Source organism: Plectropomus leopardus, chromosome 11 (genome assembly GCF_008729295.1).
Source record: "Plectropomus leopardus isolate mb chromosome 11, YSFRI_Pleo_2.0, whole genome shotgun sequence".
NCBI lineage: Eukaryota > Metazoa > Chordata > Actinopteri > Perciformes > Serranidae > Plectropomus > Plectropomus leopardus.
Window position 1 is genome coordinate 24,620,161 of NC_056473.1, and position 27,048 is coordinate 24,647,208.

The following is a 27,048-nucleotide window of genomic DNA, read 5'->3' on the forward strand; positions in this document are numbered from 1 at the left end:
TTTTTCCCTTTGTTCAGTGTGTATTTTTTGATAGATAAATATTCACTTTGTAGGACTGATATTTATCTTTTGAGATGACTCAGAAGTGATTAATCCCATATTGTCTGATCCCCAATGTAAACAAGCACTCATATTCAAATGTGAATTTACTGGCTTAGCACTGGAGTTAAACTGCCTTGAAACAAAGCTTTAGCATTCCCCGACGTATTAGACAACTTCATTATGTCATTGTTTTTGCCAAAATGCACATGATCTTGACAAAACCATGGACTATATGAAATATATGGACTTGCACCATGACTTCACCCACTGGTTCATTGTGACTCCTCCAGTTGGCATTTCTGCCGTTGCTATTTTGGCTTTTTTGGAGCAGAAAGTGACCATATTTGTATTGGAAAATGGAACTTTGGAGAAGTGAGGGGCTGATGTTACTGAGATACCGAGGACGTCACTATTGTAGCAACGTGTCAATCGCAGTGTAGCCACACCCTAAAGCAAACCCTGTTTTATTGTCTATTTAACTCTAAATTAGACTAGAATTTACAAAATGAATATCATGCTGACCATAAACTCATTGGGAATATTTTCACTGAGATAATAAATCAAGTGAGACGTAGGGTTATTTAGTCATAGGGTCTATTGTTTGAGTTCTATTCAATCAGACCTCACTTTTGTGATCGGTTGTGTTGGCTCCTGTTGGCCACTTCTTTTATGCAGTCTATAGACAAAACTGACAAAATTGTGAAAAAAGTGAAGTTATCACACAAAAATGAAAGGTATTTCATATAAGTGAGGCTTGGTTGTCATAAAGTATGGTCATGATAGCAAACAAGCATCATATATAACTATGAAATGTAATACTACTCTATGTGGGTTTTTAAATGTTGTCTTACTCAGAGATGACTGCTGTCCTGGGGAATGACTGTATTTGGGAGGTGTTTGCTCTCTGCTAAAGAGGAGCAAAAAAAAGTGTAAAAATATGCAGCTTTGCTCTTGGTGTGTTTACATTTTCAACTGGTTGGGAACTATACTGTTGGTGTGTTCATCATTATTAATTCAACATATTAATATTCATACAGATTGATTGACAAACATAGCTTAAATTACTTTCTGCTCTCACAGCACCATTTCCTCCCAAACATCATTAAGCTGCATGACAAACTCCAAAACTGCACACATTTCAAGATGAGGCACACAGGTTTCCTGTTTACTTTTTTAATGATATTTTTGCAGACATTTTATGTCTTTATTTTATAGTGATGGAGACAGGAAATGTGGGGAGTATGGGAATAAACCGGGTAATTGCTTCTCAGGGCATTCGCGTTCATGGACAACGTGCTCTAACCACTCAGCTATGAACTAGATCGCCCATTTTCAGTCATATCTCACCAATACAGAGTCATTTTGATAGATACCATTTCAATACTACAGCATTACTATCATGAAATTCTTGCCACCACATAATGGAATTGGATTTAATTGTAAAAACTTTGTGAGAGTGAACTGGCAGTGAGCTTGAATGGTCATTTTAGTCAAAAATTTGGGAATTTCAGTGTTATTCAGTGTGTTGAAGTACGGCTCGGTTGTGGAGTCCTTGGTGTGTAAATATATGGTGGAAAAATGAATGTAATGTGGTAGCACTTGAGGATTTGATAGGAAAGTTCTCTTTCCTGTCGTCTGATTATTTTTGTAAGCCGCAGCCTTTTCTTGACAACCAGATGCTGCCTCTTTGTGAAGCAACTTGAGGTTGTAAATATGTCCTACGTGGGTAGCCTAAAAGGCTCTAGCCAAAGCCATGTTAGACTAACAAGCATAAACCAGCCCTGTAGCTTTTTATCACCCTTTATATCACCCCGTATCAAGAGATAGAATGCCTTTTTTATTCGCTTTTACCCAGCAAAAATTAACATAAAAATAATTCTCTGAAAAAGATTAGTTTACAATTTATTGACATTAAACATCTTTTAAATTTCAAATGTGTAACCGAGAAACTTCCTGCCAGCACTACAAACTAATTTCTTTAACCTTTCGTTCTGTCTTGGTTGGTATTTCTGTGCTGGGTGGCTACATGCCCTGTTCTCTCCTCTCTCTTGCTGTTTCTCTTTGTGTGTGAGTTTGTGATGGTTAGTTATCGTTGTGTTTGGTACAACCTTCTGCTCATTCTTACTGCCTCACAGCCACACTGTAAAACCCCTGTGACTGTCTGCCCGCTGGCACACCAGTCTACAGCCTGTTCTGGCATTAGGTTGCCATGGAGAAAATTGCTAGCATATTATTTGCAGTAGATTGACTCCAGTGCTGCCTAAGGGGGAGCATTTTTTGTTGGCAATACATTACCAAACATTTTCCTTGTTCTTAAGGCCATTTGGCATTTAAAGAAAAAAGTCGTCCTCTTCATAGTTCCATTTGTACTTAATTATGAAATTTAAATGAGACGCCTATGGCTGAGGGCTCCTTTTTTGTATGCCTGTCTTCCTGTGTTTATTTTTAGCCTTTTCTCTTAAAGGGATAGTTCACCCAGAAATAAAAATCCTGTTATTATCTACTCACCCTCATGCTGATAGAAAGTTGGGTGAAGGTTTATAGTCCACAAAACACTGCCGGAGTTTTACAGGGAAAAGGCGTCACACTCATGTCCCAAACAATTGAAGCAAATGGTGACCAAGATCTAAACATTAAAAAAAAGCCCCGACATGCCAAGTTGTTTTGAAAAACATTACTGGTGTCATGTTTTTTTAGCCTTGTTGTAGCCTGTAGCCACTAGTGTGGGAGCCGCATTCACATGTGCATGAGAGACTAACGTCAGTTTGTGGTATCTGCATGCCAGGGTTAACATGGTTCACGGAAGCCTCCCCCACACACATAGAGAGAGTTAGCAGCAAGCAACAAATCCCTTTGTCAGATTTAAAACTACTGTGTGTATGGCACTTTGGGGCCTCAGGATATTCGCATTACTTCGGACGAGCAGTATGGAGACATTTTGTGGTTTTATTATGTATTTTTTAACAGGTGCTTCAAATGTTTGGGAGAAAACCTTTTCATGTGAAACTCCGGCAGTGATTTGTGGACCATAAAACTCCACCCAGCATGAGTGGGTGGCATGAGGGTGAGTCGATAACGACTGAATTTTCATTTTTTGCTAGCTCTTTAAATATGTAGTATTCAGTAAATACTTTAAGTATGTTGTATCTATGTGGACACAACTTATATCTGTTTTTTAAGGATATATAAGGTATTCTATACTTGCATCAGTGTCCTGCTATCACAGTACCCAATAAAATCCACTGGGAAATGTTGCTTCCAATCTTGTCATTTCTCTTTGTGGCTTTTGGCCATTTTCACCCTCTATCCTCTTTAATCCCTTCTCCTCTTAAAACTTCCAATATTTGCAGGTTGTTTGCGGGTCTGTCTCTCTTCTTCTTCTTGCTTTCTTTCCTCTGTGCTCTCTCTTTCTGTCTCCCCTCCTTCAGCTGTCCTCTCCTCCCTTTCTTCATCCTCTAGCTTCCAGTTTATTTCAGTGTTTACTGATCTGGGTGAAGTGTACTTGGTCGTCCCAGAGCTGTCTCTCATTTAAATGCACCACTTCATTATATGGAGCCTGCAGCCACAGACCTTTTAGCTGTTTCCAAAAATGTCTCCAAGAAATGGGTTGGTGCTTTGCCAGAGATGTGCAGAAATCATTACTCAAAAGGTACTCAAAAGTTTGTTTTATAACTAAAGAATCTTTGGCCATATAAAATTCTAGTTCTGCATGCTACTTACAGTGCATTGGTAACTAGTTTAAACTCAGGTTTTGGACTGGAAAAGGAGGAAGATTAGAAGATGGTTTTTGTTTTCGTGAAGAGTGTAGGATCACTGAAAGACCAGGCGGTATAGATCAAGTGTGTGGCAAAGGATGAAGTCTATCAGACTGCTCTCTGTTCCTCTGAGATATGGAGGCAGCCATGCATGTGCATTGTCTGCCTCCATTTGGGTCTTTTATCCTCAGGGAGGTCTTTTTTAAGACCACTCAGATTCATAATCTGCCCATTATTGACTTGAGATGGCCTTGAGTAAATTGAAGATAGAACATTCCTTTTCTAAAGCATTGACTTTTGTTCACAGAGAACAATGTAGCGACAATATAATTCAGGCTTGGCTTCAACTACAATAGCCACCACTTTGCATTTGTCTTCTTCTTCACCTACAATATTCCACCTCCACAGCTATTCTTTGTGGCATATATGTGGAGTTTTATAGCAGTGTAAACATGCAGTGCCATGGCATATGTTTGATGCCAAAAAAAAATCATATCATTAATTGGGATGTGCGCAATAAGCAGAATCATCGATTAATGTTGCTACCCTTGCTTGTGGGCTCCTAAAATACTAGTCTGGTAAATTTATATTTGAAATTATGACTGTTTTATGCAACTACTTTCACTCAGTGAAAAGGCTGTAAAAATAATCAGGTGCCTTTCCTAAAAATGTATTTGTCTAAAGAATATTGTTTTCATGAAATGTTATTTGTAAACTTTTATGCAGTAAGTTGTTTTCATGTTTTACAGGATGCAGGATGTTGGATTATTTTGCTGATATTTGATGTGCTGATATATAACAACTCATTTGGCTGACAACCGATATCAATACAGCTGTTTTTCCCCCCTATTATCACCAAAAACTTTTACCAAATGTTAGTGATCATCAAGTTTTGTCCCTAGTGGAATTAACATTGCATTATGCACATTCTTGCCATGAATCCAACCAGCAGGGACATAAAATACATAAAATTTTGACTGTGTTTGGATTATTTTCTTACGTTTTGACTAGTCGACTAGTCCAAGTTTAAACCTCTATTTAAGTGTCAGGGAAACAAGTCGTAATGAACATCCTTAATGACACTTTTTTCCACATGGTGCAGTTTATTTAATTAATAATCAGTGTCAATCTTATTTTTACATTACAATTGATCCAGTTTATTCAAGAATTCTTAGAGTAATTTTTGTGATCTTGTGAGTCCTGTCAAGACCCTGCTTGTCGAGCTAATGCAGAGCTCGAATGAAGAATGTTTCCTTTTGTCTATTTTTGCATCATTGCGTATGTATTATTCACAATTCATGACAATAATGCTAATGTAAGTGTCAACAAAAGAGTCTGATAAAAAAAAAAAAAGCATTTTAATGCGAATCCCGGTGTTTTGTTGAGACTGTCAGAGTGCCGTTGATTCACCAGGATGGCATGTTAAGAGGTTTTAGTTTTTGTTGTTGATTTGAAGAGGTAGGGTTAGACAGGGTGAGCTTTAGAAAATAGGTCCGCGAAACTCATTGCACTGTTGAATCAACACCTCTGTGGCGTAGTCTTCTGACTATTTTAAATTTCAGTAAGGGGGAACTTGTTGCAGGAGTATTTTGTTGGTTCCTCTCTCTGAATGTTCCTGAAGGGTCCTTTGCAATGGAGAAGGACTGTATGTACGTGAGCAGACTATCAGAGGCGTAGATCAGATATAATATATGTGTGTGCAGGTGTCGAGTGTGACATTATTCACACAAACCCTCAGTTACATATTTTTACCCAGAGCAAATGTAACTGTCAAGGTGTTTGCCTTTACCTTACGTGCAGCATACAGGTGTAAATTACAGAGCAGTTGGTGTAAAAATCAGTGACAGCTGGAACAGTTTAGAAGAAGGCTGCAGATATGTTTTGCTGCAGTGGCTCAGGCTTATGAACTCCATCATGTCAGACTGTGTACAGACATTTACAATATCACTGCATAATACTTGGAGAAGGAGTGCCTCCGAATTGCTCTGTAGATGTGTTCATTGCATCGATGCATCAATTATAAATGATGCCAATAAAATGCATTGATTGCTAAAAGAAATAATCAAATCACTCTGGCTTTGGTGTCAATCAATACGAAAGCACTTTGAATTGCAATAGTCAAATTGAAATGAAACGACTCATTCTTTTGGATTGAAAAGCATAAACTGGCACTATCACTGCTGCTGCCATTACTGCCATTATTGTTGCTGCCACTGACAGCAACATAAATGCTTAGACTCCAGCAAATGTCACTAATACGAAGGCTGTTGCTGCCACTGTCAAAGTACAAGTAATTTAACTGCTCAGACTAAAATATTAGCCAAACCCTGTTTGGGAAATCATAAGTAAACACATTCTTTGATGTGTGCAATTGTCAAAATAAAGGGATGAAACCATTTTAGTTAATTGTTTCTGAATCAATTTGTGTTTACCAAATTTAAATTGAATCACATAACAAAAGCAAAATAATAAGCTCTCTTGAAGCAAATAGTGAGCTTGAATAATTATATTAAATCGATGTTGAGCCAGCAATCCACAAACATTAAGCATTTTTTAATGTATGAAAAGAATATCTTTCTTTGCAGTTATACTGTAAAGCTCTGGAGCTCATCCCTTATCCTGCTCACAGGTTTAAAAAAAAAAACAAAAACTATGCACAAACCGTGATTCAGCCTTGAGCTCCCCACACTGGGAATAACCTATAAGCATACTGCATACCAAACAACAGGACTGTTCAAGCACTGCGAGCAAAGAGTTACTCACTGCTTGCCTTGTTTTTTTTCTCCCCACTGTTAACATAGTACAGGCAGATGACATTTCTCTTCCCCTGCTCTCCTTTTTCATGTGAGCATCTTCATCCTGGCTCAGAGAAAATAATATTAGAAAAATAGTATGTGCAGATATCAAGAAAGGTATAAATGAAAATTTAAATTAGAAAAAACAACGCAGTTGTAGGTGAGGAGAGGAGGGAATCGTTACCCAGAGGTGCGAGTGAGAGATCAGATTAGTGCTCAGCCAGTATTACATTCTTCTGGGAGAATCTCTGAACACCCCTTTTTATCCCTGCTCCACTGAAACATGAAACAGCAAAGACACTGCAATTTGAAGCCTGAAGTGTACAAACAATAAGTAATTTGACTGTGACTCAGGACACGACACAAGTTATTAAGAAGATATTAGTTTTTGTGCTGTGTGCGTACCCACATTCTGTCTATCATGAAATGTCATATATCTTTGGATAACTCACAGTGATATTTTTTATTTGATAATTCAGCTTTTTGTTTTTAAATTTTCATATCCTGTTGGCTGCTGGGATATTACCTTGGATTCTTTTTTTTTCATGTGCAACCAGTCAATTCGGCATGAATATTTTAAGACCCCATGAAATGAAAATGAGAGCTCAGTACAAAGAGTTAATTTTGATGAAAGCGAGTTATGGACAGAGTATCAGCAGGGGTTCGTGTTTGGATGTCTGAAATGCATTCATAGCGCTCCGAGTTTTCTTTTTAATTTGTGGAGATATTGATTAAAAACACACCAGCAGTGATGAAACACTGTAGTTAAATATATCACACCCATAGTTCAGAAACTGGCTTTGAATTTAAGCTAATCTTATCTACTGAAGAATTTGCTTCTATATTGCCTTGGGAACTCTCCTATGGTGCATCACAGGCTTACTCGATAAGAACAAGATGTCAGTCCAACTGTGATGCAAAAGAAAAAAAATTGTGAAGTGAATCATCTTACTTTACAATTACTTACAAGTGAGCTTCGCATGTCAGGCCATTTGAATTATGGATTTCTACTATGCGTGTTATTCCTGCTTTTTGACGTTTTTGCCGCAATCAAGAACCAGCATGCCATCTTTTTTCATTTTACCTCAGGGGGTCTTTAATGTAAGAGAGGCACAAAAAAAAAGTCATCAAGTATTATTTCAGAGCATACAAATAGCCATGCTCTCTGGCCTCCTTGCTGTGTTTCAGAGATGGTGTGAGAAGGTAAAATAATGTATTCATTTTTCAATTCATAAGTAAATCAGACAACCAAGTGAGGCTTTTATCGACCAGCAGCAAAGAAATTTTCAAGGATTCATTGTCATACATAGCCAGGCATCAGACCATGGTCCATGGGCTTTTTCCTCTCTTTTTTCCTGCCTTTATCCCAAATTAAAGTCTGACAAGCTGATATGATGCCAGAAAAAAAGTAGTGCAGAGCAAAGTGTGCTTTGTGCTGCTGTAAAAGTAAAAATATGACCTTTTGAGGAAAGCAGAATGGAGAAGTAAAAGGTCTGTGAGGCTGAAGATATCAGGCTTCCCTCTGAAGCGTGACACTTGGTCAATTGAGGGCTGATGCGATTTAGCTGAGACAAGACAGAGAGTGATGGTAAAGTAACAAGGCAGCCGGGCCTCCCGGACTCAGGCGCTGCTGGGGATCAGGGAGCTTCTTTCTGAAGTTAACAGAAAGTTGGTGGATTAGTTTTCGTCAATAACTGGTGTCAGTGGACAGTGGCTGGTCTGTCTCATCCTACATTATTTAAAGGTCCCATATTGTAAGATTTTCATGCCTTTGTTTAATATAAAACAGGTGCAAGTGCCATATAAATACTGTGATAATATCAAAATGCTTGTTTCACAGAGAAACGCACACAGCATGTATTCCAAAATTGTGTCTTTAAACGAGGTGTCAAGACTACTGTGAATCTGTGATGTCACAACTACTCTATATAAAGGTAAAAAAGTACCGCAATAGTTCAGTTATAGTCAATTCCTGGATGCAATGATAGGCTGCGTCCATGTGATGTCGGAATGATTGGAATGACTTGGAAAATTCACATGACATAACAACTAAATATGATAACTCTGCAACTCTGAGATAATTTCATAACACGAGTTGCTGACTTGACATCATGAATGCATAAACATAGCGGGCAGAAGTAAATGTTGGGTCAATGGTAAGAAACTTTTTTTAATTCACAAATTAAATATCACTTTTTGATCACATGTGTAGTGACCTAGATTAGTTAGAGATGTGTTTTGGGTTGTTTTTAGCATAAAGCCTGATAAAAAGTCAGGTAAAGCTATTTTTAAGCAATATTTTATTAGTTTGAAATACATATATTTGAAATCATGGCTCACTTTATCTGTCTTCTTTGCTCTTTGTTGTCATTAATAAGCTGGAAACAGCTATCAAACTCTTGTTTAAATCCTATTAGCATTAAAATGCAACCCATGTGCTTTGTAGCTTCCATGTTGTTCCCACATTATGACCTTAAAACACATGAACACAAGTCGGAAGAATGATTTCCCAACTCGGAAACTCCGAACTTCTGACATTACATGAATGCAGTCAGACGGTTTGAGAAAAATAATGTGTTTTTTTGAACATTAAAGCATGTAAGCATGTTTGAGTGGAAACCCAAAATACAAGTATGAACCTGAAAATGAGCATAATATGGGACCTTTAAATTCAGGTTATAAGCAAACAGGTAGTAGATACATACAGAAGTTACTCTATAGAACGTATGGATTTTCAGTCAAACTATGAACATTTGTGTAATTAGTGGCTAATGATCCATGTGCAGCCATTAGAGAGTTCTTATGTATGAGTGGATGGGTGCTGTCGTGCAGCTCCTCACCCAGAGATGGAGAGTTGTGTGTCATGGTTACAGTATAATGCATCCAGATCATTCACAGCTTGAATAATAAAGAAAGAGTGTCTGCCATGTGGAAAGAATACTGTTAACAATAGAGGATGAATGCAGAATACTTTCGCAGTTTTCTTCTCCATTTTCAGTCTCCGTTAGAATCCTTTGTGGGCAAAGTCAGAGCGTGGAGCCGCATGAGCAGTTCTCTCTAAAATTTAAACGATGCAGAGGTTCCTCAAATTGTATTCTCTAAAATAAAACTGACATGAAAGAATGGAGCAGCTGACCCAGAACATACCAGGGGCTTTTTGTTCAAGTGGCACTTACAACCTTCTCTTAGCTCTTGATAAAGAGTTTGTCTCAGATATACAGCAATTTAAATTGTGGAAAATGGGCTCTATAGGGCTAGTTTATCAAATGCATTTCCTTCTGTTTGTATTCACACATAGTCCTCTGCACATGATGTTCATCCCTTGTGACTCCAAACCTACTTTCTCTCCCGCATGCAGAAACCTCTGCCAACTAAAACACACTTTTGTTTTAGACTGCTTTCATTAACGGATAAAAGAAATACAATTGCCACACGTCTTGATTTATGCTTTTATTCCCGAGACTGGACAAGCAAGTTTATTTATGTACGCTACATGGTCATAATAAGGACTAAAGCACCCACAACTTAAATGTCTGCCTATTAAGGGGTTGGATAGACTATAAATTTCTTGTTGGCATTATAGTATAATGGAAAAGATGACTGCATTATTTATGTCTACTTTCTGTGTACACTGGTAGCCTTTGCAAAGCTCCCCACATCATACATCTGTCTACCCTCTGTGCTGCATTAGTTCTGCAATGGAGGCTGCAGGCTATCCGATCTCTGATGTACTGGAGAGCTGATGTGAATGTTGTAATACAGAACTCTTAATTTTCTAAACAATACCTTATAGCAGCGGAATAATTCCATGTAGCCAGATTGTGGTTTGTTTTTTGGGTTAATTTATCAGGCCAACAGTCGCTATCATTATTATAGTACCTGCTATTATTATTAGTCAGATTTCCACTATGATTATACATAAATGATTATTACTGTCACATACTATAATATATGCATGTAACTTACATACTATCAAAAACTACATTTATTACTATATTTTATGTTATTATTGTTCTTGCTGTGCATCTCTCTCTCTCTCTCTCTTTTCTATGTATAATTTTGTCATATACTACTGTAATTGTATTGTTTGTTACGACATCTTTTGCACATCTGTCCATCCTGGAAGAGGGATTCCTCCTCAGCTGCTCTTCCTGAGGTTTCTACGATTTTTTTCCCGTGAAAGGTTTTTTTGGGTAGAGTTTTTCCTTTAAAGCCCTCTGAGGCAAATTGTGATTAGTGATAATTATTTATAAATAAAATTGAATTGAACTGAAGTTAAATTAAATTAGATTAGATTAAATTGAGTTGAATTGAACTGAACTGAATGATGTGGCTAGGCCTGTCATGACATTTCCATATAATAGTATATGTTATCAACATTTTCAAAATCAGTACAGCATAGAATTGCAATATTTTTGTGACAATATTGTATTGTTATAGGAAAGCGAAGTAGATTTTTTTAAATTTAAATTATTATTGCAAACACAAATTAAACTTATAGTAGCCAATTAGAATAATTAAATCAATTGCTTTTCCGTCATCTAGATAGATTTTGCTGCAACAAAAATGATTGGACTGAGAAACTTCATTTTGTAAGATAAAACACTTTTTTTTTTTTCCTTTGGGGAAGCAATTTGTGACAGTATCTTATCGTGGGGCCTTTGGTGATTCCCACCCAAAAGCAAAAGTAGTTTCGTTCAGGTCCATGGCCACCCTTCTGAAGCAGTGTAGGGTTGGAGTAAATTTTGCTGAGATGATAATTGAGAAGATTACTTTCAAGCTATCAGCAGAGTGCACCATAGAGGTTGTCAAAAATGACTGAAACTCTCCGCAGGTTTTCATCATAAACCTAATGACAGTCTGCTACCAGCTCCATTGTTGTTTTCGTGTCGTAGGAGGATCGTGGAAAAACAAACAGTGTGGCGCACCAGGCTGTCTCGATCCAGCCTTCAGAAAATGTCTGTGTGTCTGTTATGGATGCGTGAGAGGAAATTGAAAAACAAAATGAGGTTAAAAAAATACATTAGTGTTCCCAGAATGTTAATCCCTTGTTGTGTTTTGCACAAAGGCTTTCTAGTATGCTCTCGTGCTGGGCGTACTAGAAAAAAATCTGAAAGGTGGTAGTCATATGATGTAGCTTACCAGAATGCTTCAGCCATTTATCATTGTTATGAAGGCTATCATGGGACCTTGCACAAGAGTCCTTTATAATAAGTGCTGTGTTCTCTCATATCTTCAGTGGTGCCACACAAATGCACACACCCTGCACGGCAAATATGAGTGGTAGTATAGTCCTTCTGTTTCTGCTGCATTCGATTTATATAAGCCTGCTGCAATATCCCCTCTCACCCTGCCCACTACATCTCTCAGCTGAGGCCCTGTAGGAGGCGCTATAGATCCCTCCCCATTAAATCATCCCTTTTTTGGAACAGTTTCTCCCCCACTGCAATAAGGACTCCAAACACTTCTCACCAACCATAACAGATGTACCTCTCTTAGAAATTTTGCATCAATCTGTAAATACTGTCTGGGAATTTTTGTCTTGTGGTAAATAATGTCTGTTGTGTTAGTCATGTGCATAATATGATGTTTCTGTCTTGGTTTTATTGAGCATGCTGCAGCAAAATCCACCAACCTCAATAGTGTGGTTATTAGAAAATGATTGATTGATTGATTAAACCCTTAAATGATAACATGCCACTGTGGCTGAACTCTAATTCCCATTCTCACAAATAATTGTTTTCTAAATCATCTTCCAATTATTTTTATCTTCTCTCTTCCGGCTGTGTTTGTTTTCTTGTAAAAGTGATTACAGGCGTTGGGTCTGTAAATCCTCGCCTCTACTGATCACACTGTGTTGTGTCGAGATGAAATGGTTGTAAATGTCATGCCCTTTGCAGCGAAGGGATGTTTTGGCTTGAATAGCATCGTAAGAAAGAATACCTGGCTCGGCTGAATGCCAATGAGAGACAGCTCTCTTTAATAGCTTAATTTACCGTTGTCTCAACAATACCGTCATGCCTGTGTTCGTACCTTACTGACAATAAATAAAAACACGGAAATTATTAAATGGAGTGATCAAACAATCAACCCTGCCTTTTCTCCTGTGGGTATGATGGGTATACTGTATGGAAGTTGTGAGAATGCCACTAATGCATACCTGTAAACTGTAATATATGTACGATTTGGCACGGCTGTTCAATGTTCAATCACGCTGTCCTTGATGTTACCTGCTTCTTTACAAAATTCTGTACTCACACAGCAGTGAGTTATTCTCCCTGATGGAAATGAGTCTTTTATTTTTCCTTGGCAGAAGTGTTATAGACTGCCAGGTGACCACATATTTATCAAGATTTTAGTTTGATGTTAATAATAAATCACAGCACGAGTACACAGGCTCACATGGAGGATGTGATTCTGTATCTCTCTTGCCTTTTGTTTCTGATGCATTTGTGCAGTGACTCATTGCAGTCCAGTGCTTTTAACCACTTCACCATCCCCTTTAGATTTGGGCAAAAAGCCAGCTCCCTTACAGAGGTTATTTCAGGAGCTCGTGAAGCTGTGCTAAAGCTCAAGCTCCCATTCTCAATACACAGAGACCCTCAATTCTCCTACTTTCTCTGTTTTGATGTCCTCAGCTGTCTGTGCTCTTGAGGTTCAAGGAAAGGGGCTTAATGTTCCATGAATTTGAACGAGGCCTGGTTCAAAGTCGCTCACACCCCACTATCTTGTAGTCGGCTTGCTCCTCTAGTTCCTTGGCCGCTGCACTTTTGGTCTTGGGTCCCTCTTGGGAAACGAGTAGAGGGAGCTTGAGGCTTTCTTTTTGATCTATGAGGCCACTGTGAAGGATCTACTTTTCTGCTGGTGTGCACAAGCATCATAAGAATATACATTTTATTACAGCTCTGCAGCTCTGTTGAACTCTGTTTCACTGCTGTGATTGCTGAGCTGGGGTGATACTTTGTCTTTTTTTTATTACATCGTGTTTTCATCACATCTAGTTGGTTTTGTTGTATAAAGCACTGCTTTGCTGTTGTATACATGAAACAGAGAAATGACTTTAATGTTTCAGGCAAAACAGTTTTAGTTCACAGTCTCAAATATTATATTAAGTTTTAATACATAAAGATAAGCATCAGACTAAAGCTAAAATGGAAACACATTTTCAGGGACTTTTTTTGTCTTGCTTTTAGGAAAATGAATGTAACTAATTAATTAAACTGTGAATGTTACTAATTATTATAACTCTAGTGTGTAGAGTGGTGTGTGTGTGTGTGTGTGTGTGTGTGTGTGTGTGTGTATGGCAGCACATGCCTAGATGAAAATCAAGCTGTCATATTTTATTATAAGCACCCATGAATACAGCTGATGCATATCAGATCATTGCACCTTGTGACCGCTGAGTAAGTTGTGTAAAAAACACATTGCGTGAAGTTAGCAGTCTTGTGTAGTTATTCTTTGATCATATTAGGGCTGCAACTAGCAATTATTTTCATAGTTGATTACTCTGCACAATATTTCCTTGATTCATAGACTCATTGTTTTGTCAATAAAAAGAAAATAAGGAAGCATTCCCTGTGTAATTTCCCAGAGCCAAAGTTGACATCTTTAAAGGTAACGTTTGATCTGACCATCAAAAATCCAAAGCTGTTCAGTTTATTTTGTATACAGCGAAGGAAAACATAATTTTCTCACATTTGAGAAGCATGAAACCAGCAGCTTTGACTGTTTTAGTTTAAAAATGACAAAAAAAGATGAATTAATTCACAAAATAGTTGCCAATTACTTTTCTGTTGATCAACTAATAGTTGTATTGACTAGTCATTGCAGCTCTATATCACATTTTGTACTTTTAGATCAAGTTCTTGTTCAGCTATTAAAACAACATCTAACACTTGTTCTGGAGAGGATTTATTTTTGGGTTGTACATTTGCAAAAAAAAAAAAAAATTGCAGGTATTTTGACAGATATGAGTCAGATTTTTTGTGGTAATGGTCATTTTCATATTTCATTTTTCACTTAAAGAAAAATATAGAATGATGCTTATGTGTTTTTGCCGGAGTCTGTACAAAACGAGCATGGTACCTCACGTCTGGAATATGATTTGTAGGCTGGGGCATGTCTGTACCACCGCAATTCTTCGCTAATCAATATGTTGTGACACATTTTACCTGTATCAGAAATTGCAGCTCGTGTGATTTGGATATTGCACTCATTCGCATTGCAATTTTGATAATATTTGCATTAATTGTGCAACCCTACTTAATGTTTTGTATAAAAAGATGTGTTTATTCTCCTCAGATAAGATATTCAAAAAGCCAACACACTGACCAAATAATTAGCATTTGGAAATAACATTGTTGTAAATAAAACGAATAATAATAGTAATAATATAATAAAACAATGATGATGTTCATGTTTACATTTTTTGTAGAACAATCACAAAAATATAGATATGTCCTTTACCATTACATGTGTCTAGCAGTTTAAGAATGTATAATGAGAGTAAAATATGCACACAAATAAAAAGGTTTTGGTGGTTTTTGGAGAAGATTATACTGTGTGTGCCTTTGTGCAATAAAGTGAAACAAAGACCAAAGAATAGAGGTGTGCCTTCCACATAGTGCTGTTGACCCTATCTGAGCAGACAGGCAGCAGACAGCACAGTCTTGACACCAAAATTGCATTGCTTCTCGGGATTGTCAGTGACACCCATAACCTACTGCACCTTTCGACCCATTGCAGCACATGGCCAGTCACCAAAATGCTGAATTGTGCAGGAAGAAAAAAAAAAAACAGCACCTCAGGAAAACACATACCCACAGTGTCCTGAAATACACACAGCACAGAATGCTGTAGATAAATGTGATCATTTGTAGTACGTTCACATACAGCCTGAATCTGTCAGGGTTTCTACCCACTTTATATTGAGCAGATGGGAAGACATGAATGATTTTAATAAGGGTCTCAACTTGAGGAGAGGGATAAAATGTAAGCACTAAACATGTCGGTATTAATAGATGGAACCAGAGGAGGAGTCGCTGGGGGGTTAGTGAACGCAACTCAGAATAAAGGAATTAAAGTGACGAGTGCTGAATGGAAATGGAAGTGGAACCTATTTACTTCAGTTCTTGAAAACTAGGGTGACGGTGCCTGACAGAGGCTGTTCTGGCACCAGGGAATTCAGCTTAGGTGATGTGGAAAAGAGCAGCGGGCTCCGTTACACTCTGCAAATGAATAATCCAGCAGCCTCTCAGACTCCCAGCTCTCTTTAAACAGGCCACCATCTGAGGAACGAGCCGGAGGGGACAGCTGGAGGCAGGAGTTGTCTTTTTTCATTGACCCCATCGCACACGGAGAGTGGAAGACTGAGAAACAGAGGTGTGAGTGTGTGTGCACGCAGGTGTCTCTTCATCGTTATGTGATGTTTAAGTGAGTGCGCGAGGTGATTTCTGTCTCTCGGGGGTTGTTTTTTCATGCAGAAGGGTTGCGTATTCTTGCTGCATGTCTGAAAGTGATGACAGCTTCCATTTTCCAGGGCTGAGCCCTTGAAATGAAGGACAAATACCAGGCAGAGGACATTTTGCACATTTCCTTTTCAGTAGTCCATCATTGTAGCTGTACACCCATGATGCCTTTCATAGCGGTCCTGCCTCCCCCCTCGCAACCATTGATAGATTGACTGATCTGAGTCTATGAAAAATCAATAGGACAACCCTTTGAATGCTCTACACATTGGTTTTTCATGGACTGTAGTAACTGTACTAACAAGTAGCAAGCTTTTTGTTCTTTGGGAAAGCGTGCCCTTTCATGACTCATGAACAACAGGTCGGACAAAGTCATGTAGGAGCACAAGGGCGCTATTAACATAAATGAGTGAAAGGGAAGGAGAGAGACATTGTGGGTTTTTTTTTAGTCAAATGCAGGTTGTGTCTGGTATTCACTTCATATCAGAAGTGCTTTTAAATTTTTATGTCATGGCAATCAAGGCGACATGCCGCCTCCAGGCATAAACTAAAGGCCAACAGCGCTCAGGTTGTGCTGGAACCGTACAACACCTTAGAATACTAAACACTGTAGAATACTCACAGTTTTCCAGTCACAATAGATATTCTTTTCATTTTTTAATTCACTCACCAGCAATTTCTTCTTCTCTTTCTTCTTCTTCTTCTTCTTCTTTTTTTTTCTTTCACCTCATTTGCATAACACTATGCTTCACTGCTTAAACTCTTTGTCAGATGCACTCACCGCGGTGGCATGTTTGCTTCCATAGCTTCTTCAGATCCAAAGAGCACTGATGCTGTTCCCCTCAAAATGTCTGTTTACTCTAACCCTCTCCCCACGGCTTGAAAATTAACCCAGTTTGATCTCAATCCTTTGCTTTCCGCTAAACTTGTTTTCATACATCATCAAGTCTTCTCCTGCTCTTCCTCATGGCAAGAGGAAGAGGCCCCTCGTGGCAACATTTTTTATTTATTTATTTTTTTGGAAAGATTCTGTTTACCAATGCATCTGAATCTCTGTTAGTCTATTCCTCATCCTCCCTCTTACTTTTTCCTCCTATTCATCGCTCACTGTTTTTGGCTCCTCTGTCTCCATTTCTTGCTCAATGAATGGTAACAGGAGCATTTCATGGAGAGATGGCTGTCTTCCCTCACCTGTAGGCTGAACAGACCATTGCTCTGTAATATCAGAGCAGGTTAACAGCATGATTACTGATATTACCAATAAAAGGAGAACCCATCCCTACTGCTGTGCTGGAGCACTGCAAAAAGCAGCATGTCCAACTCTCCCTTGAGTCCATGAATATTTGACGCTCCATTGAAGCATAGTTAAAGTTGAGTGTTTACTAATTTGGTTAGCACATTTCTCCAACCAAGACAGAGATTTGAGACTGAAGAATCAGCCCAGTGGGATAAATCTCAAATTAAAAAGGCATCGGGTGATTTGAAATATTTAAAAGGTCTCTCTCCCCCTCACACACTTTCTCTCCCTCACATGCAAGTTTTTTTTATCTGTCTCAGTCTCCCTTTCTCAAGGCCAGAGCTCTTTGGTGTGTGGGTGTGAGTGTTCACTCGCACATATGTGGATTACTTTGAACAGCGTTGTTTGTGAGTTCAGCATGCCGGCTGGATGTATCAGTGCCAGTCTGAGCAAGGTTTGGCTGAGTGATGATGTGGCTTCACCCTGCATGTGTGTGCATGTGTATGGTTTTTTGATAAGCCCTCCTCTCCCTGCTCTGTCCCTTATCGGTTCTCTGAAAAATCACACCACAGAGATAAATTACATCAGGAATGCTACTTTTTGCTACATTTTTTATGTCCGCGGAAAATGCACGAGGCTCATACGCTCAGGCCATTTAATTTTCCGTTCTAATCTAACTCTTGCATCAAGGCATGAGAGATACAGTGTAGATCCACCATGTTTTATTCAGGCATAGAATCACAGAGGGTGATAGCATCATTGATTAGAATTACAAGGCAGCAGTCATTTACTGTGACAGAACTGCTTGAATTTAGTTTTATGGTAATATTAGCCAAATGTCAAGCATCAGCAGGGGCTCGCTTAGTGTCTGCATGATGCACGCCTTTTGTAGACATTTCTGACTCAGTTTTCCACCTTCCTCACTCATCTATTCTCCTGTGATATATTTCTTTCTGCTGCCTCACTTGTATTCCCCGCCCTCCTTTCATATTCCATGTGTTCTACTCTCCCAGAATAGGAATAAGTCTGGACGGACACGCTGTGATTTAGACTCTTTTACCTTCAAGGTCTTTCCTTAACCACAACTCCTTTAATAACTCTCTTTTCTATTTATTAAAGCCGATTTATTCAGTGGCCCAAATAGGTTTTCACACCTTTCATGCTGCCTGTGTCTTGTTGCTTCACCGCTACTGGAGAAACGGTCTTCATAGGCATTTTGTTAAATCTTTGCTATTCAGCCACATAATTAGCCGGAACAGTTTTGTGGCTCAGCTTTTCCCAAGACAACAAGTCCCCAGAGCTGGAGAATTCAGAGAAGGCGGGGAACATGTAGAATCGGAGCTATAAGATGCAAACAAATAATTACCCTTCATTTGAAAACACTCAATTAGCCTCTATTTCGGAGTAAAATAATGACTTTCTCTCACTAAGCGGAACCCCAGAGTTTCAGCTGTAATTAGTCCAAAAGATGGCAGCCCAGTGGCTCAGCGGAGACGATAACAACACGGCTGTTTTATTAACCCAACAGCAAATATCGCACTATACCAACGCGCAACAGCACATTTGCTGTGTATATAAACTGCAAGCAACAGAGAAAGCACCCATTCCTGTAGGGTTTTGCACTAATGTGTGTTGTGTGAAGAGGCGATATAAATAAAAAGGAAAGGCAACATATAAAAGGAGAAGAGAAGGAGGTGAAAGGCTTTGTGGGCTGTGTGGCAATTCATTGAGCTCTGCTGTGCCGCTGACATTTCTATCTCAGATGTGCAACAGAAGCCGCCGCTGAGAGCCTCTCCACTGTACAGAGGAGCAGGAGAGCATTGTGTGCATTGCTGTGTGTGTGTGTGTGTGTGTGTGTCTCACACATTTATGTGCCCAGTGTTGCATCCTCCATCAGGGTTAGTGGAATAATATATCACAGTCTGTGAATTAAGGTGCCCACTGTTCAGAGTGAATTACTATTATGCTGTGTCTCTAACCAACCATTGATGCTGGTGTTTTTCTCTGAAAGATGGGTCTGATTGACGCCGCTTCCAATAAGGTGGATTCGCCTCTGTGCACTTTTCCCCGGCTTAAGGGAATACACTTAATGTGAAAGTCTGTCACAGTCAATATCAGCGCAGTGGACCTTTTAAGCTCCCATGCTAGATACTGAGTATTTGTATTCAGTACCCATGCTGAATGCTTACAAACATGCACACACACAGAAACTCATTATATCACTGCATTAGTCGGCTGGTTTCCACACACACATCCTCTCGTCTTCTGCTGCCTCCACACCACCACACCCCTGAATATTGGAATTCTTTTGAGTCTCCCTGCAGAATTTCAGTGCGGCAATGAGAAAAAATTAGATTTTATTATGTACCTTTTTAATCGCCTATCACTTGAGACAACCACGGCGTGTCTGGCACGAAAGAAATTTCAGCCACATTTCTTAACTAGCGCGGTGCATAATTTTCATCCTCACTGGTTCGATGAGAGTGAAAAAGAAAACTTTCTCCTCATTTCAAATCAGTTTGTAACATTGGAGAGTCGCCTAAACACTTGTATGCACACACACTGCAATGTGAAATAACATTAGGTTACAACCCAGTGAAAGCTTGCTACATTTCTGTTTTTCGGCACCACTGATCTGAAGCCAATTCCCTGTGGCCAATATTGACTCTAACAACTGTGGCGGGAATGTGGCTAGAGACCAAGGCAGCCACCAGAGAGGAGCGCAGGACAGGACACAGCAGAATGTAGGATGTCTGAGACACACCATGACATTACTTTCAGTCACCTTGAAGTCTAACAACCACTCTGACTGATAACGTCAGCAGATGGCTTCAATTCCCCAGTGGAGAGTAAAATAATGTAGTGTGACCTCTCCTTTGGAACATGCTGTGGTATGCTGTGTCTTTTAACTTTCAACGGCCAACAGCGAGAGGCAGGTAGAGAAAATAGACGAGGTAAGGGATTACATAGAAATAAAAATCAAAAGTAAGACACTGAGTGGGCTGAAGAAATGGTAAAAAAACAGAGTGCAACTGGTTGATGTCTCTTTGATGCTTCACACAGCTCTCGGACTGACGGAAGCCTTTTGATAAGCGATCGTAACGTCAGTCGCATTCAAACTCAGCCAGTGTGTAGACTCCCACATCTGTCTGTCTCACACAAGTGCGCACTCCCGTATGTTCAAGGTTGTTCAAATTATGAGCTTGAAATACTTGACATTTACATCAGATGAATCCAATTGAGACGAATCTCAGTTCATAAATAATGCCAATTTAAAAACTGTCACAAAATTCAAGTTGCCCTCAAGGCTGAACAGGGGATTCAAACAAAGAGCAGACAGAGGAATATTTTTTATGCTAACTACTAATTACCTTAATAACACAAATCCACGAGGGTTAAGTCTCGGTGTTCACGCTGACTGACTCACAGGAAGTTAGGGCACAAGTGGGATGTCTCACTGTGGAAGCTGTAGTTAAATCAGGGCTTTTGTGAAGTATTTTTGTGCCTTGTATTTGTCTGTAAGTAGGTATTTTCGTGGACGGTTTCTGAGTGAATGAATCCAAAATTAACAGCTCAGTGGCATGTTTTACTGATGATCAGATAGCAAGTTATGGTAAATATTTAATAATAAAATGCTTGTAATATAATAAATAATCATAGTATAAAATGTTTTTAGTATTTTAAAGTTTCTGACAGAGATCAGTACTGTAGTTCCAGTTTATCCACTGTTTTAATACAACTGATACAACTTTAGTATGTTAAAGAAAAGTATGTATGTCTTTTTTGGCATCCAACCCTATTTGAGTCAGTGAAAAATATTAACAAAAAAATATAACAGAAAGTCGCACCACATGCCGCTGATAACTGGTTTTTCATGTAAGTTCTGAAAGCTGGCAGCTTGTGAAAATAAGTTATCCTCAGTAAAAATTTGGATTCTCAGTCAACAACAAAAAAAGAAAAAAAAAAGCCTCAACACAATCTCAGTGGATTTTAGAACATAAAATGAAAAACATGACTACTGTTTAATATGAAGTTCAATGATGGATGGCTTTGGAGCTCCGGTGTTTCAAAGAAGGGGAAAAAAAGGAATTTACTATGCTCAATATATTATATCTTGAAATCCATTACAGGGGCTACTTTCACTGGAGTTTACAAGGACATTTTTACCGTAGTCCATCCTTTCACTATCTACTGCTTTTACTATCCCAGAACATAAACTTCATTGAAATACTCTCTGGGATGAAGTGAAAAGCGGATCAAATCTGTTTGGAAAGCCATTCATGAGTGACCCTCTTATTCAAAATCATGCCCTTGTTTTCACAACATAAATCATGGCTGGGTACTGTATTGATGTTATATTGATATAGGGTTGTTTTTTTTGGTGGGGGGGGGGGGGGTTATTGTTGTTGTGAGAGGCATGTGATATAAGATTGGGTATTGCCTTGGACTTTGGATATTGTAAGTGCCGTCTTTTACTGGTTTTAAAGGATGCATTACAGTCAAGTGATGTAATTTTCTGAACTAACCAAGCTGTTGTAGCTGGTATTATTTGTCTTTACTGACTTAGTCATAAGATATACATTACTGATTATTATTTATCAAAAATCCCATTGTGTAAATAATTTTTGAAAACACCAACAGTCAACCCTACAATACTGCTGCAATATCGATATCCCGGTATTTGGTCAAAAATATTGTTATATTGTTATATAATATTTTCTCCGTATTGCCCATCCCTTATAAAAATCTTATCAGTATAAATCCACTAAGATTCTGTTAAGATCTGTTATCAGCTTTGTTGGCTTCACTTATAGCATGTTATTAAACATGTTTATGAAGCATTGCATGTTCTTTACTTGCCCTACTTGTGTCCATGCATCTAAAAAATGGATGAAGCTTTAAGTCCACAAAGTGCAGATTTGGATTTTGCCAAAGAGGAACCTTTGGGAAAATGTTGAAAACACAACTTTGCCAGGCAGCCTTATTGTGTTCTCACTGACTGCATGATTCTTTGGTGTAGATAAATATTTTAGAGATCACATCAAGATCAAAGCATGTTCTATATAAGTCCATACTAAACCTTATACCATGCGAGTGGAAAAATCTTGTATTGATTATTTAACCCTTTGAAACCTAGATCGACATAAATTGTCTTGTGCTTGAGTTCAGATGCCTTTTACAAGTATTTCTATCTTTGAACCCTGAGCAAATTGGTGCGTTTTCTTTTGAAACATTGGGGAAAAAGTTGGCAACTTTGCAAAAAATGTCCCAGAAATTGAAAAGAAAAAATTTTTTTTAGAAGATTTAGAAAACTACTTTTTACAAAAAAGCTGGGGGTAATTACCATTTTTATGTTTTTAATTAAATATGTATTTAAAATTCTGTTAAAGAATTGTTTTTCTTTGTGTAGCACTTTTGTAAGGTCATTGTCTTGGCTTTTTTGTTTTTGTTTTTTTCTTCTTTTTTGTTTTCTTAAGTTGCTCATTGCCCTCTTTCCATGTTTTTGAAAGAAATCAAGCCGATGTGCTCAGGTTATTTGGACTTTTATTGTAAAAGGATTATCTACTGCTGATTTTGCATGATTATATCATTTAGTCCAAAGAAATGTCACTTCCCTTTAGAGCTGCAACAATTATTTGACTCATTCATATCATTGTAAACTAAATATGTTTAGGACTGTTGATCAGGCAAGATAAGCAGTGTAAATACAAAACTTTGGCATTTTTCCCAATTTTCTGACGCATTATAGACTGAACAACTACCCAACTAATCAGCAAAATAATTGGCAGATTAAATGATGATAAAAATAATCCTCTCTTGTCCAGATTAGCAGTTTTGACTGTGGGTTATTTTCAGTGATTTACAGTGCACGCTTCTGTAAAAGATTTACCTCAAGGCAACAGGAAGGAAGACGGAGATGGGTGCGAAACAACTAAAGTAAGAAACACATGAGATATGAGTTTAAAGGGCAGTATTCCTCTAAGGCAGACTCAGAGCATAGTGGCAGGGTGACTAATGACCCACAGTGCTCTCAATTATTATCGCTGGCACGCACGCACACACACATACCCACACACACCATATGATTCATTTTGGTTCGGGCTGTAGAGAGGCATGACTCAGCCGCACTCATGGGCAGCTACACCAACATTTCTATCTCCATCTCAATTTCCCAAGACCCATAGACTCTTGATCTAAATGAGGACATCAGCACTCTAGGAAATAGGTTTGTCCCACAGAAAAGCCACCCCGGTGCAGCTCACATTATCTTTCTGCCCTGCTGCAATCAATGTGAAAGTAGGTCTCATTAATTTCTTGGGTCACGTCCCTCATCACACCTCAATCTTGCATCATTCAGGGGCTATTTCCTTTTGCATGGCTTTGACATTATTTTCGATAAGGGGTGGTTGTAAGGTCAGCCGCTGAATTTACTGACGATGTCACAAAGTCAGCATCAACTAAGGACCTCTTTCAACAAGTAGAGTATCCTGTTATAGATTCACCTTTTTGTCTGGTGTCAGCTACATCACTTAAACTACACTATATTGCCTATTTGGGATATTTATATCTCCGTTATATGCATGAGTTTAGTGATAAATTCCAAGTAACGCTTGGCTTGAACGCATAAGCTTTTTTTCTCCCCATGTCTCTGGTAAGATTAAATCAGTTAAAATCCTTTTTTGTGTTGACATTTTTTCCAGCTCTTGCCACAGTTTTATCATTTAACGATTGTCCGTCTGCAGAGCTGTCTCCTCACAAAAGCGGCCGTATTCATCTTCCGCGCACATAATTGCGTGCAACCTGAACTCCAAGGGAAAAGAGATCATTTTTTTGCACAACACTGACTCATTCAAGACTGATGGTCACTTGGTTTGTGCGGAAATTATCACAGCAAGCGATTTAAAATCAAGTCTTAATTACAAATATTTGACAAATGAAGTCAAATTGGCCGGCACTAGGCTGGCAGCTTTATGTCAGCGCTGCCAGACTGGGCCTCCGAGAGCTTCAGCCTCCAGTCTGGTCGGCTTGCAGACCGCCAGCCTGCAGAATCAGCCTGCAGCCCCAGGAGAGCCTTCCATCCTGCTGCGTCTGCTCTTCTCCCTCCTCACACACATCCATCCTGCCTGGTCGGCCTGTCAAACCCTGCGTCTACCCCCCCTTGCCTCTCTCCGTCACCCGCCCTCCTTCCCCTCTCCCCCCTCTCTTCCTCCGCTCCACTGGGCTTGTGAAGGTGAGCCAGTCCCCAATGGCACTACTGTACAGATTGCGATGCTTCCTCTGCAAATGGAGGCTTCTCTCTCAGGAAATGCTGTGCGTAGAGTGGCTGCAACTCATCGTCCTCCACCTTTTGTTTGGTTATTTTTGACCTTTTTTTTACTGTGCACTTATCTCTGGAAGTCTTTATTATTTAGTCTCTAATGTTGCTCTCAGGTCAGCCATCCTTGACCATGGCTAGGAGCAGCAAAGGCTGCTCCGTGTCACTTAAGAGCAAAGCTGACAAAAAAGCACTCCCTGAGGTTTTAGGCTAGTTTAGGTGACAGCTGTCACACAATCATTTGTCCTTAAAAGCTCTTTTATGAGCAGACTGTGTGACGGAACAATGACAGCAGCAGGACGAATGCTTCAGTCTAGCTTTGATGTGACACTACCTCTAATGGATGCATCTAATCATCATTGATAGATAGTACCCATCTGCAGTTGTGTAATGGATGTCCTTCTGTTGGTTGGTGTGTGTGTGTGTGTGTGTGTGTGTGTGTGTGTGTGTGTGTGTGTGTGTTTGTGTCTATTTCCTCCAAACTGCATGAACCTTTTTGGTCTCATCTTCCCTCTTCCAGGTTAGCTTCCGTTCCTCTTCATTGTTACTTTCTGGAAAAGACAGGTTATTTTATCGTTTTAACGAAGCTGAAACAAGTATCTGAGCTCTGATTAAATCCTGAACTAAAATAACACAGCACTGGCTAGTGAAAATTTAACACCTCATTTAAATAGGGATAAAAGACCCATTTTGTTAGCATTCAGCAACTCCAGCTCTCATGTGCCTTTTACAGCAATTCTGTGGCTGAGATTCACGTAATATGTTATGGGTGCTAATAAAATAATGGTTTTTACAATTGCCAGTGCAGTAATAGATACTCATTTAGCTTTGAACATGGACAGAAAATGCCTGATTCCAATGTCCAAATGGACGTGTTTTCAGCTCTTTTTTGAAACAAATGCTGCCTGCACATTAGCTTGAGAATGCCTTGGCTGGCACGGAGTGTTATCTGGCCATCCAGTTGCTGCAGGTGAACTCATTCCCTTTCCCTTTATGTTTGTGTGCAGGTTTTTGGAGATTATTATCACTTCAGGCATCACGCCGTGGAGAAGAGGGCTTTGTCTGGCCACAGGGGGATGCACATCAGACTGCAAAAAGAACCACAGGTAAGACTGTTGTCAGCTCTCACACAGCTCATTGCAGCCCTCTGTGTCAGCAACAAAAGGCCAAAAGACAGATTGGATTACAAACAGAGGGTGTATATCAAAGGAGAAAAGGATGCCAGCGTCAATGAAAGCTCAAACTCTGTACTCTTTTTTTGTCCACGCTGGTCTTTCCATCTGTCCCCCTGACCCGATCTGAGGTACCACATAGCTGGAAATATGCAAATTAAACCCACCCAAACAACACAACAGCTGGGAGTGTCTCTGTGTTGCTTTTTCTCTACTCTCGTAAAATAATTATTTGCACCTAAATGTTAACTAGAGAGGAAAATTGGTATTCATCAGTAACATTGGAAAACAAGAACATTTTCCATCTATGACTGTTATCTTCATTTGGACATCTGGTTCTGAATTTACTCACAGCCCAACTACCACTTTATACCTGGCATGCTAAAACTCTGCAAAATCTCAGCTTCTGTGTATAGCAGATGTAATTGAGTCAGCGTGGAAATGCCAGCATAACTGAAGAAAGTTTTTCTGTCTTACTAGGGATTTAGAGATCAGCAGTCTTGCATTGCCAGACCTATATCCATACTATGTGTTCACTGCTCCCATGCAGAGGAGAGGTCTGGCAATATCCACCATCATTTTATTGTCGGTTAAAAACAAAATATTTTTCTCATAGGCTTTAAAAACAATAGTGGAAGCCAGAAAAGAGACGAGGAGCAAAAAGCATTTACTCTGTCCCGTTGTAAATCAACAGGAGCCTTTTTCTGTATTTAGAAAGATTCTTGGGTTTCTTTACATAATGAAGTTCTTGCGCTCGCTGGGAACAAATTTGTTGGTTCATTTTTAACATTCTTTTCTCTGATTAAATTCACATTAAACATATTACTCTTGACCTGAGTCTACACTGCAGGCAAAACATTTCTCAGGCAAACATTAGATACAATCTCTAAAAAAAACATTCCCTTGTACATAAAAATGGTAATTAGATCTGGAATTTATAGATTATTGCATTGCTGTCTTGGGGAGGCAACAGGAGATATGCAAAAAAACAAGGCAAATATGAAAAATATAAACTAAATTGCTATCAAAAGCTCACATTACTTGGGTTATGTTATCTAATGAACAATTCACAGAGAATATTCTGTAGGAAATGAAACACTTTTCAAATGAACTTCAGATTTCTTCAGTCTGTGGGCGAGCTATAACTGTGTCAGATATAAAGGTTAATTTGGTACATTCTTAAGTCCAAGAATGTCATAACCTTTTTCAAGCTGTGTTCACTGGCTTTGCTGCTTTTATTCCCACCTGAGGTGTTGAAAGAGGAA

At 38.9% G+C, this 27,048-nt stretch overlaps 1 protein-coding gene across 2 annotated transcripts in view; it reads left to right on the forward strand.

Moving 5' to 3' along the window:
- furinb (furin (paired basic amino acid cleaving enzyme) b) overlaps positions 1-27,048 on the forward strand; it is a 94,796-nt gene that overhangs the window by 15,680 nt on the left and 52,068 nt on the right. For both annotated transcript variants that reach the window (XM_042495967.1, XM_042495968.1), the window contains exon 3: positions 25,619-25,717. In XM_042495967.1, coding sequence (XP_042351901.1) covers positions 25,619-25,717 — 99 coding nt within the window. The remainder of the gene's footprint in view (positions 1-25,618; positions 25,718-27,048) is intronic.